Source organism: Trichosurus vulpecula, chromosome 7, assembly GCF_011100635.1.
Source record: "Trichosurus vulpecula isolate mTriVul1 chromosome 7, mTriVul1.pri, whole genome shotgun sequence".
Classification (NCBI taxonomy): Eukaryota; Metazoa; Chordata; class Mammalia; order Diprotodontia; family Phalangeridae; genus Trichosurus; species Trichosurus vulpecula.
The window spans coordinates 162,387,338-162,400,927 of NC_050579.1; the positions used below are offsets into that span (position 1 = coordinate 162,387,338).

The window sequence follows — 13,590 nt, forward strand, 5'->3', positions numbered from 1 at the left end:
ACACCTTAAACCCAGTCAGTGGCTTTGTACTATCTTCCATGTCTTAAATGCACTTCCTCCTCACCACCAATTCTTAGAATCTCTGCTTTCTTTCAAAACTCAAAAAGAGACATATGAAGCCTTTCAAGAACTCTCAAGATGCTTGTGCCTTTCCCTGGCAAAAAATATCCCGTATTAACTTTTATATATATTTTCTATTATTTACATACATGTTGCCTCCTCTTATAGAATGTAAGTTCCTTGAGGGCAAAGTATCCCCCAGGTTTAAGCACAGGGCTTAGCACATAGCAGATGCTTAATAAATGCCTGTTGACTGACTGATTTCAGGAGTGAATCCCTCACATTCTCGCACAACCAATCCTGGGCCCATTGATCTCTACTCTTTCTTTTTTTTCCTTTGTTGTCTATGTGAGACTCAGAACCATGGAAACCTGGGCATAAGGTCAATTAAGGTTTCACCAATAAGGACCCCAGGCAATCACAGACTTCTCAATCACTCTAACAACTACAAAGACTCACATACTTTTAGACCCACTTGGATCCATACTCACTCCTATAGACTCCCCACAGGACCAGAAGCAGCACTCAGTTCCGAGATTCCACAGTGCTGGGTGTTGGTACCCCCATACAGGCTGCAGTCCTTCACAAATACACTACCTGCCTTTCTTTTCAGGGCACCCAGAGGACAAACACTCTTCTAAACTGTGGAATTTGGAGGTGAAGGAAAATGATTCATGTCATAGCAATTTTAAATCTAGCAATCTCTCAGTTTTAACAGAGGAATGCATAGTTGACAACTGTTACTACCGTAGGGGGTGATCTATGTGGAAGAGATGAACAATCTATCAAAGCATTACTATAGTTAAGATTTAGCTAGAGCTTTCTGTACAACAATCCTCTGAAGTGGATACCAATAGTTCTCTATACTAATACCAATAGGGGACTGATGATTTCATCTGTACTGGGACCAACTGGATGAGAAAAACTTCCTTTGTCAGTGCAAGCCAGCATATGCTCTGTAATTCACAGTCTTAGAAAACTGCCTAGAGCAATGAAAGATTAAGTGTCTGCGCAGGGTCACAGTATGCATCAGAGGCAGAAATGAAGTCACATCTTCCTGGCTTTGAGACCATCATGCTGTGCTGTCTCTCACATTCAAAGTAGACAATGTACTATTACTCCCATTTTACAAAGGAGAAATCTGAAGTCTCTAGAGAGTAAATGACTTGACCAGGGTCATACTTATGAAGTTAGTATGGGAACTGGGTTTCAAACTCAGGTCTTTAAATGCTGATCTTATTTACCTTTTCATTCCTTACTTCAAACTCAAAGCATCTAAGATTTTATCAGTGTGGGTACTTCATCCAGCAACTGAAATGCTCTATAATTTAATGGGTTGTTTTTGAGAATTGTTGTGGCTAAAAAATTCATCACCCTGAAACTGACCTGATGATGATGTTCTTCAGATTTAGCCATGCTAATCCTTAGAGGACAGATAGTTTATCCCTGGGCCTACATCTAAAACCTTTACAACACGGTAGGGTCTTCAGAGCTAGCACAGCTTTTAAGAGTATAGAGTTACCTCCATGCTTGTTCAGGCCTAGAAGAAAGACTTCCCACAAAGTAAGACCCAGGAGGATTAATACTCTGCAATGCAGACGGTACATAGAGTGACAGATAATACTTAGAAAACATAATTAGTAAAGGTTACATTTTTTTTTCCCATGGGACCTATGATGCCCTGGGATTGCTAATTGGAGTTTGGGAGGATTCAATAATCAGCCTCGGGGACTTGGCATTCACAATCATTCGGGATCCTTTCGCTTACTTTAGGAAGACTTGTGGGGCCTGGAAAATATGGGAGCTGAAGGGAATAGCGACAAGTCAGTTCTGGAAGTCCCTGGCAGCAATGTCTACTGGACCAAGGTAGAAATGTTGAAGGTTCTGGAGGGCAAGAGAAGAGAGGTGCAGCAGTATTTTAGTTTCTACTTGGGAATTTTTAATTTCACTTCTAAGTGGTTGCAATTTATTCCTAAAGGAACAAGTTCTTTTTTTTCCCCCTCAAACTAGAATTTCTCACCAAAACTAAAAGTTATGGATGACTCCTGCTTATTTATTGAAAATATGGGAGCCAGCACAGAGAAAAAAAAAAAACCCTTAAATTACATTTTGGCTTGTAGACATGCTTACTGTTAGTGAATTAACTGATCGTGCCAAACTTATATGAAAGTACATAGGTCCTAGGGGAATGCAAACCACTTTCATACAAATACTCGGCTGTGACTAGAGATAAAAGAGGCAAAGCTTAGAGATGGAGGATACAACTGGTTTCGAGGAAGGGGGATTCTTTCCTTCCTTCATTTAGCCAGCATTTCATGTATTAATACATCTTGAGATAAGCCTGACCCAAAAAGACTACATGTAGATTTACCCTACACAAACTTAGGTACCTTTGGGGGGTTTAATTTGTTCCAAACTTGCTTGTTTTTGCTTACCCGAATCCCTGTCAGAATGGATGCTTGGTATACTCCATCAATTCTAGGTAGATTGTAGAATTCATTTATCTACTGATGGCTTCTGCAATCCTCAGCAGCCCTCTAAGCAGAAGACTCCCAAAGAAGCAAAGTGAGTGGGAGGCCATTCTGTATAGCCACCATGTCACTTTCTTCCTGGCTGTGCCTCTGACTCTCTGGGCTTCACCACCAGACTTACCTGCTTTCTTATTCTCAAACTTTTCTCAACTCCTGGAAGCTTGAAAAACCTCATCCCTATGAGGTGCCAGCTCCTTCTCCCTTCCAATTTTTGATTATGGACCCAGGATGGTCATACTTCATTCCCCTACTAACTGTACTTCTGACTCCTTGGACTTCACTGTCTCTCTCAGGTACCTTCTCTTCCTCTCCACTCCCAACTCTTTGGCTCCCTTTTGTGTATTGTCTTTCCCCCTTAGAATGTAAGTTCCTTGAGGGGAGGGACTGTGTTTCTTTTTGCTCATATTTGTATCTCTAGAATTTAGTACAGTGTCTGGCACATAGTAAGTGCTTAAGAAATGTTTGTTGCCTACAACAATATTGATCATACTTTATGCCCCACACTGCACTAGGTGATTGGGATAGTGACTTGACCTATGATTTTTATTGGAGTAGGGAACTCCAGGAGAAGAAAACTCTTTTTACCAGAACAGATAAGCACCTTCTTTGCAACTCAGAGTCTTAACGACCTGCATAGAGCACTGAGAGGTTGAGTTATTTGCCCATGGTTGCACAGCCAGTCTGTGTCAATCAGTACTTGAACTAAAGTCTTCTTTACTCCAAGAACAGCTCTCTAATATGCTGCCTCCCTGCACTAAGTGATAGAGGCCAATACTAAGAACGAAATACTTTCCCATCTAGCTAGTTCTGCTGCTACACCTGAATCACACAGCTTTTCCTTCACAATTGGAAGACAAGCTGAGTGGCTCTCTTTTGGGGCTTTTTATAAGACCTGGAGTACTGAGTCCACCATAGGGCTGACTACAGAGATAAGGAGTTCCTAAGATTTAAAGCTGGAAAGGACCATCTAGGTGAATTAGTCTATCCCCTTCAGTTTACAGATGAAATCCAAACATTCGAAGGAGCATACATTTAAGTTATAAGGCATCTTTCAGGCCCTCTGGGTCACCCTTCTTATTTTAAAGACTAGGAATTGAAGCTTGAATTAAGTAAATTGCCTAAGGTTACACAGGTAGTGATAAGTAATAAAGGGCCAAGAGATGTGTTCTTAGACAAAGTGGCCAGGGGCATAAAGCCTTCCCTGGCTTACAAAAGGCTCCAGCTCCTGAAAGAGACTGAACTATAAGTTTCTTCATCTTTTTCTCCCTCCTTGAAACTTGAATGAAGCTAGGGATTCTCTAAGGAGGTAAGGAAGGAATGCTTTCCATGCACTGGAAACAGACTATATAAATGCACAGAGTCTGGAGATGGAATCTTATATCTGCAGAACAGCAAGTAGGCAGTTTGGTTGCAACATATGATGTATAAATCATGCAATAAGTCTGCAAAGACAGATTGATCTGAAATTGTGGAGGATTCTAAAGGTCAGAGGAATTTTATTTTCTCTTAGCGGCCAAAAGGATCCACTGGAATTTCTTGATCCAGGGAGAGTGACATGGTCAGGCTTGTATTCTAATATCAATTTGTGTGGAGGATGGATTAGAAACTTGAGGCAGAAATTAAGAAGCTATTACAGTAGTCCAGGAAAGAGGTGATAAGGGCCTGAATGAGGGTGCTAGCCCTATGACTGGAAAGAATGGGATGGATGCAAGAATTTGATAACTGAGTAGCAGGTGATTTTGAGGTTGCAAATCTGGGTGATGGCAAGGATGGCGATGCTCTCAATAGTAATAAGGAAATTAGAATAAGGGAGGATTGGCGAGACAGAAATGAGTTGTTTTGGGTATGTTGAGCTTAAGATGTCTGTGGAACGTGCAGTTTAAAATGTCCAATTCATCTGGTGCTGAATGATTGGAGCTCAGGAGAGAAATGGGACTGGATATATAACTCTAGTTGTTATCTGCACAGAGGGTGATAGTTGAACCTATGAAAAAATCTATAGAAGGGGGCCCAGGCCAGAGGCCTGGATATTGATCATGATCCGACAAAGGAGACTGACAAAGATTGTTGGAGGAGAATCAGGAAAGAGTGAAGTAGTGAAAATCCATGGAGGAGAGCTAATGACAAAGAAAGATTTCAAACCCACTCTTACTCCACATTCAGTACTCTTTTAACTATAAAACACAGAGAAAAAAATGAAAACTCAGATCCATTTTTTTTTTGCTAGAACTGGCATCATTGATTTAAAGTTTGAAATATACTCCAAAACCTCATATAGGAGAGAAGGGAAGAACTCTCAAAAAGGTTAAACGACTTACCTAAGGTTATTTTGAGTAAAAGAGCCTAGACTAAGTGGAATTCTAGCCTGAGAACCCCTATTCTTTTTACTATGGTATAGAGAAAAGGGTACTGGATCTGGAGTCAGAGTACCTGGGTTCAAATGCTGCCTTTGTGATCTTACTGTGGGTGTGATCTGAACTAGTCATTTAACCACTCTGTGGCTGTTTTCTCCTCTTTAACATGTGGGGTTAAATTAGATTGCCTCCAAGGTCCCTCCCAGCTCAGTCTATAATCCAAGGGAACTCTTTAGGCCTCATTTCTTCAACTTTAAAATGAGAGGTCAGACTTTCCAGCTCCAAACCTATGATCCTCTGAATCTTAGTTCCTCCAGACCTCAGTTTCCTTATCTGTAAAATGAGGGGACTGGATTAAACGGCCACTAAGGTTCCTTCCAGCTCGATAAGCCTCTTTGGGCCTCACTTCCTCAGCTACAAAATTAAGGGGTTGTACTAGATGACCCCCAAGATCCTTTCCATCTCCAAATCTATGGTTCTATGACCGCTTTATTATGCATTCGGTCACTTGCTGGGCTTCCTAAATCAAGAAAGACTAGATTCTCTCCATCACTATTCCACCTTGTCCCAACTCATTAAAATGTAAGAAGGAATTGAGGAAAAAAGAAGGAAATCACAAAGGAAGGAAGGACAGATGGAAGAAAGGAAGGAAAGGAGGGAAGGAAGGAAAAAAGGAATGAAAGGAGAAAGCAAGGAAAGGAGAAAGGAAGGAAAGGTGAAAGGAAGCAAGAAAAAAGGAAGGGAGGGAGGAAGGGAAGGAAAAGAGGGATGAAGAAAGAAAAAAGGAAAGGAAAAAACAGGAAGAGAAAAGGAAGAGAGCATGGAAGGAAGAAAAAAGAAAGAAGAGAGAAAGGGGGAAGGAAGGAGGGAGGGCGGGCGGGTGAGCGCTTCCGTAGCAAGGAGGCAGTCCGGGGAATCTCGACAGTTGGTTCTCACTCACTGCCTCGGGGTTAGGAGGCAGGGAAGGAAAGGCGAATCTAGGATCTGACTAATCTGAGCGAGCTGGGTCTGAATGCGCGTGCGCACGCGGGTCCCTGCGGCTGCGCCGCCCGGGCCTCTCCGCAGGCCGCCAATCCCGGCGCTCCCGGCAGAGGGCGCGGTGCGCCGGCCTCCTCTCCCGCTAGGCCCCGCCCGCCTCCCTCTTGCTTCTCCTGGGAGGGGCTCCCGGCTCAGTCCGACAGCTGCTTCCTGCACCGACAGCATACCCGCTCACGGACACTAGCTCATTCCGCTCCCGGTCTTCCCGAACCGACCCGTGCAAGGAAGCCTGCCCGCGCAGTGCTGCGCCCGCCTCCGTCTCCGCTGCCTTCTCCCCGCACCCCAGCTCCATAGGGAGGGCCTTGTTCGCAGCCTGTGTCCGCGTCCCGCCTGTCCCACCACTCCCCGGCCATGCTGTCCTTCCAGTACCCCGACGTGTACCGCGACGAGACCGCGGTGAGTGCGGCCCCTGGACTCCGGCCCCGCCGAACCCAGCCGAGGCGGGTGGGGGGCATTCATTCCCGGGGGACGGCTCGAGGCTGCCATGCCGCCCCCTCCACTTTCTGTCCGACCTCCTCATCTTCCTCCTCCAGCCGCCCGCCCTCGTCCCCTTCCTCGTGCCTTTTGTTTGCGAGGAAACGTGCCGGGGCCCCCGGGCCGGAGGCGGTCTGCAAACCGGCTCCGGCTCCTGGGGCGCTCTGGGGCCACGCGCTTTCCTGTGAGGCCGAGCGTTGGGTCGGGGGGATCCCCAGACCATTCTCCAAAAGCGCAGGGGTCAAGGCCAGGGTGGGAGTCGGGGAGGTCACTGTCCCCGGAGGGTGCAGGCACTCATAAGCAGCAGGTTCAGATTTGGAGGTTTGCAGAAGAGCTTGTCTGAATGTGTGGAGAAAGTGTGGTTTTGAACAGTTGTAAAAGCGTGTGCGTGCGTGTGCGTGCGTGCATGCGTGCGTGTATGTGCATGTGTGTGACATAGCCTGCTGGATTTTTAATCTATCTAAAACAAAAACGCAGACCTCTTCAATCCCAAAGTATAAATTCGGTCCCCTTGCTGAAGTTTTCCCAAATGACAGGGACAGGCGTTGAAAGAGACATACAGACAGAAACACACACACATACACATTCACTCCTACTGATTTCCCTCCCCTCTTCTTTCCCCCCTTTATCCCCCCCTCTTCCCCTCTCTTTCTCCTCCACTTCTCTTCCCCCTCCCCCCCCATCAGGGGGTCTATTTTCCAAAGTGGAAAGGCTCAAAGTTAACCCTGCTCCGGGTGAAATTAGGGGGTTGACTTTTGAGACCTACTCACCTTCCCTGGAAGATTTGGCATTTTAGGTTTGGATTGGGTTCACAAATTGTGTAGCCCACTATGGAAGCGAGGAGTAGGAGTAGTTTTGGCTTAAGCTGTCAATTCAAAAAAGCATTTATTAAGCACTTTTTATTTGCAAGCTAGGTTGGGGGGTGGGGGGGAGTGGATAAAAACAAAGCAAAAACTAGTTTCTTCTTCCAAGGAGTTTACATTTTACTGGTATGATAAGACAAATAGGTATATACAGATAATTCAGGAGAGAAGAGAAGATGCTAACAGTTGAATCAGAATTACAGTTATTTGGCAGTGGGTTTTACGAAGTTCACTTTAAGTTATATTAATAGCTAAATGTACCATTTGAGTTTTTAAATTTTCTTTGAGTCATTTGATGTTATAGTCTTCTGCTTTAAAGAAAGTCTTGCTTTATTATGGTTGAAAGTATGCTAATACTTTAAAAGTAGTTTAATATGTGTTTATATTTAAAATAATGTTTTCAGGTGGCTCTTATACAGAGACTTGTTTGTACAGTGGTCATTTAGTAACTACGTTTTGGCAAGTTTCTTGACTGATTTTTTTTTTAACTTGACCTAATGTTCTAATAATCCAAAAAACACTGCAATACTGGAATTCCAATTAGTGTTTTCTTTTCCCTAAGGAAGTGGAGTTGTCTTATGAAGTGTACTTCTGTTGTTATCCAGATTTGCATTCCGCTTTCCTAAGTGGTCAGTTAAGTCTCCTTCCTTGATGACTTTGGCCATAACATATTCATTGTTTGTACTTTTTAAAAATTTTGTATGTTAAATATTATAAACATTCATTTAGGAAATCACTTCTTGAGCTGAAGTGCAGAATGGGGAATACAACAAACATCCTCTCTAAGAACATAGAATCAGGTAGAGGACATATAAAGAAGTAATGGAATGATCAGCAGTTTGTTCAATATGGGAAACTCATTGTGTGGAAACTCTTCACCCACACATATCATAACTTGTTCATGATTTAATTATTAATAAATTCTAGGAGGTTTCCTGAAACACTGAGATTAAGTGACTTGCTTAAGAGTCTTAGGATCTAACACTTAAGAGCTGGAAAAAGGTCTTAGAAGTAATCTGGCCCCACACTTTACTTCTAAGATCTTTTTCCAGCTGTAGATGAGGAAACGGGCTCAGAAAGATTATAACTTTACCAAAGTTACATAAATGGTAAATGGCAGAGTTATGATTTGAACTCAGATCTTATAACTCCAAAGCCATTCTGCTTTCCACTACTTCATGCTATGTACAGAAGTCCATAAATGTCAGAAGAAGATTTGAACTCTGATTTTGCAGACTCCAAGCTCAAGACTTCTATCCACAATGCCACACCAAACATATATGTAGTAGAGGAGAGTGTAATAAGTGCATGATGAGTGCCAAGTTCTATGAGTTCAGAAGAGGGGGAAAGAATCTTTTATGTGAAGATTAGGGAAGGATTCATGGATTAAGTGGCATTTGAAGTGGGCCTTGAATTTCGACATTTGAGAATGTCTGGTTGGAGTGGCAGGAGGAGATCTTTCAATAGGCAGAAAATTGTGATAGTAGGAGGAAGAAGGTTCCTGGTACTTGTGGATGATGATGTGTCTTCATAGTAATTTATAATGTAATTATATATCATTATATAAATGCCTCCCCAGCCTGGAATTTAAGATCTTCAACAGTCTGGCTCCAACCTATTTTTCCATCCTTATTTCCTAGTTTTCATGTTCCAGCCAGAATGTCCCATTAGCTATTCCTTGTTCTCCACTTGCTTTCCTACATCTATGCATTTGTGCCGCTTGTCACCCTGGACTAGAACATATTCCCTCTTCACTCTCTACCTGTTGGAATCTTTCAGTTTTTTCAAAGCCAACTCAGTGTCCTCTGTGAAACTTTCACTTAACTTTTCCTGGCTAAAAGTATTTTTTTTCTCCTTAATTTTTCTTAAGAGTATTTTTTGTAGATTTCTCCTTTGTATTATAATATAATATATATTCATAATATAACATAATATATAATATAATATATCATAATATATAATATAATATATTTGTATTATAATATAATATTATGTTCTTTGTGTACCTGTTATATCTTCCCTGTTAAACTATAAGCTTTTTGAGGTGTCAGAGACTCTTTAGTTAGAGGGTCATTTTTTTTTATCATGGTATACCTAACAATGCCTTGTGTGTAGTAATTAACAAATGTTTTGTGATATTGAATATGTATCCTCATCCACATTAGCTTAAAATATTTTGTATTTCTTCCAGGCTCACATCACTGTGAGAGTGTGGGCATAATGGATACCTTTTCACATGGAAACTGAGGCACTGGTGATTGGCCCTCAATGTTTTTTAATGCTCTTTTGAGTTTTGACACAGCAACATCATCATTTTGCACAAGGATTTAGAATCGTGATTTTAGAGTTGAAAAGGATCCCAGGGATCATCTAATCCAAATTCCTCTTTTGACAGGTCAAGAAACTGAGCTCCAAAGAATTGAATTCCAGAGAACTTGCCTCAGATAACATGGTTACCTTGGCAGAGCTGGAATTTGAACCTAGTTCTAACTCTGAATCATCCCAAGACGCAATTTTGCCTGTGTCTATGAAGTATAAGTTGCCAACTCTCTAGGAGGTCACAGACTAAATTATTCAGGACTTATGGAGGAGGTGGCAGCTAGGTGGTACAGTAGATAGAGTGCTTGACCTGGAATCAGGAAAACCTAAATTCAAATATGACCTCAGACACTTAACCAGCTGAGCCACCCTAGGCAAGTCTGTTAACCTTTGTGTGCCTCAGTTTGCAAAATGAGGATAATAGCAGTACTCACCTTCCAGTATAGTAATTTGCAAACTTTAAATTGCTATATAAATGCTAACTTGTTATTATTAACATAAACATACAGTTGAGATGATAAGTATCAAAAAATGAGTGCGTACCAGAGATAAGCTTTATTCCCTGGCTTCTTTCAGGCCTCTGCTCAGATCTCTGCAGGAGGCCATTCACAGTCCTCAATGCCTTCCCTCTGAGATTACCTCGAATTTACCTTGTATGTACACAGTTATTTGTATGTTTGATGTCCTTGAGGGTTCAGACTCTTTGCTTTCCTTTATCTCCTCTAGTACGTAGTACTTGGTACTTTGTACCTTTGTACCTTAGTACCTTGGTACCTTAGTATATAGCAAGTGCTTAATAAATGCTTGTTGACTTTAGAATATACATTTCCATACAGGCTGAGAAGTGCCAGGCATTGAGAAAGTCAGTCTTTATCTTTCAGTTCTACATCAACAGGCATTTTTGGTGCAGAGGTAACCCTGAGTTCTCTAAGGCTATACCAGCCCAGGTCAAACATTGGTGGTTTGGTTCTACACAGATAGAAAGACTTTGAGTGAATGCATTGAATGACTCTGTCTGTTGCCTAAAAGCTGGCCCAGTTAAATTCAGAGTCAACAATAGTTTGGTGACAGTGAGACATTTTTAACTATAGCAGTTCAAAGACCATTTCCTAAGATGTAGAGGAATAAAGATTTTTATTGGTGGAGTGGGTACCCCTCCCTCCCCATTGATGAAATGACTATCTGGGAAGTATAAAAGTAAGTATCCCCTTAGTAGATTATAAACTCTGTCTTATTTAATCTTTGTATTTCCGCTGTCCTGGATATCTTTGGTAGCCACTTAATAAATGTTTATTTAGTTGAATTAATTACATCACCAACACAGAACAGAGTATCTTGTCCATACTTTGAGGATGTTATTGGGCCTGTGGAATGCCAAAATTCAATTCTAGCTCCACCATTAAGTCACTTGATGCTGACCGTAGCACTTCATTTTCAGTTTCTTTATAAGGAAGCATCTATTAATATGAGTGCTTCCCATGGATATTTGTGGGTTAACTATTGCTCAGTATAAGGAATAATAATGATGTCATTACATTAGAAGGCTTCTGAAGATTTCTAAATGGAAACACGGAGTTTAGCAAGCATTTATTACACACCTACTTTGTACCAGGGACTGTACTAAGCTCTGAGGATACATAGACAAAAATAAAAAACAGTCATTGTCCTCAGGGAGCTTACCTTTTAACAAAACCCTTCTACTCCATCCTTATCAAATCCCTGTTTTGTTCCACCAGGAACTGTTCCAAACTTTAAGTCTCTATTCTTTGACACTCCCCTGTTTCCCTTTCCTTCACTACTAAATTTCCTGAAAAAAAATGTTTCTACCCAGTTCTTCCACTTCCTTATTACCATTCCCTCCAATCTGACTTTTGCACCCATTACTCTCCTACTGAAATTATTCTCTCCCAAAGCTTTGTGATTTGGTTTTTTTTCAAAGTCTTTATTCTCCTTTAACACTTGATGAGCATCAACTGAAATCTGTCCTTACTTTCACCATATCACACACTCCTTTGGTTATCTTATCTCTTAACTATTCCTTTTCTCTTTTCTTAGTTGACTCTTTGTCTTCTCAGTGATCCCTTAAAATGGATCTTCTTCACGGGTCTTTCCATGGCCTTCTCTCTACATACTTTCCCTTAGTAATCTCCATGCCTTCAGCTGCCACCACTTATGCAAGTGACTCTAGAATTTCCAGTTTCTACTTTTCTTCTGAGCTCCATACCCACATCTCCAATATCCTTCAAGATATCCCACTGTAACCTCAAACTCATCGTGTCTAAAAGCAAGCCCCTTTAAAAGTTGCTTTTTTGACTTCACAATTTTTTTTTAAAGGAATGGATTCCTCTCATCTCACTCAGGATGGTAGAAGTTCAGGGGCTACTCACATTGGTGCAGAAGCTTTGATCTCTATTTTCCAACCTTGGCCAGTTCACCCCTCCACAGGCAAACCTGGTTTTCTTCCCTATCCCCATTTCCTGAAGGCTTTCATATTAATGCTGTTGTTGTTTATCCTTCGTTCTCAAAGAGGACCATGATGTCAGGAAGGTGCATATTAATGCTGAACTTAGTGTGGACACTTGATTGGTTTAGTTCACTGCAGCCAGAGCTCCCAAGCTCAAGAAACCCACTAGCTTTAGAAATACTGGTAGCAGGGATTATAGGTGAATGCTGTTACATCATTATTTTCATTATTTTCTTCAATGCTAGCTTCCTTTCTTCCTTTCTCTGGTTACAACCTTGGGGCTATCCTTGACTCATTCTTTTTCTTTAACTCATATCCATTCTGATACCTGACAATATCTTTCTCATCTGTGCCTTCCTGTCTCTTCTGCCTGCTGCCACCCCACTTAAGGTCCTTATTACCACCAACTTGTACATTATTATAATAGCTTCCTGACAGGTCCTTCCTTTCTTCATTCCATCTTTTACAATCTCTTTTTTTCATTTCACTGTTAGGTTAATCTTTTTCATGTAGAGGTCTGGTCATGTTGTCCCACCACCTTTTTACTCATGCTATTCATTGAAATAACATGTTCTGAAGAATACCTTAGAAATGTTTGAAAAGCACACTGAATTAGAAGTTAGGAACCCTGAATTGTAGTGTATGTTCTGATACTCTGTTAGCCTTGCAGGATTTCATTTCTCTAAAAGATGAGGGGGTTGGAACTAAGTAAACTCATGTTTTGTACAAGCTCCAGACTTCTTCATGCCATGGTTTCTTCCACAGTGAGTTGCCAGGTAGAAGTTTTAAAAATAAAAATTCTTAATTGAAATTTTTTTTGCTGTAAGTATAAGATATGTAGATTTTGTCAGTCTTATTGAGAGGAAAGAGTCGGCACAGTTTCATAGAGGATAGAGGCCTGGCCTTGGAGCCAAGAAGACCTGCTTCTAATATGTATTATGTCACCCTACTTAAAGTCATTTTACAACTTAGTCTCATGCCAATCTAATAAGTCTAGAAAAGTTGCTGTTCTTCATCAGTAGAGGAGTCAGCTAAGCATTTATTGAGGTTCCCCAATGTGCCAGACTCTGCTGGGCACCGGAGATACAAAAACAATACAATCTCTGCCCTCGGGAAGCTTATATTTTAACAGGGGAGAGAAAATATTTATTTTTACATATTATACATATGTATGTATGTATATACAAGATACATTTATAGGTATATAAAAACAGGTAAAGCAGATACAAGGTAACTTTTTAGGGGAAGGCACTTGCAGCTGTGGAGACTAAGAAAGACTTCATGTGAAAGGTGGTATTTGTCTTGATTGTTGAAGAAACCTGAAGATTTCAAGAAACAGAGGTGAGGAAGGAGAGTATTGGAGCCCTGGGGGACAGTCGTTGTTGCAAAGGCATGGGGAGGAGAGATTGAGTATAGGTAGTAGGCCAGTATATCTAGACTGTACAATGTATGGAAGGGAATAATGTGTTTGAAGGCTAAAAGGATGG

General features: G+C 41.4%; 1 protein-coding gene across 1 annotated transcript in view; it reads left to right on the forward strand.

The window, feature by feature from the left end:
• Positions 1-5,955: 5,955 nt before the first annotated feature.
• Positions 5,956-13,590, forward strand: part of LOC118856567 (prolyl endopeptidase) — a 151,131-nt gene continuing 143,496 nt past the window's right edge. Inside the window, exon 1 of the mRNA XM_036766940.1 lies at positions 5,956-6,379. Coding sequence (XP_036622835.1) covers positions 6,335-6,379 — 45 coding nt within the window. The 5' untranslated portion in view covers positions 5,956-6,334. The remainder of the gene's footprint in view (positions 6,380-13,590) is intronic.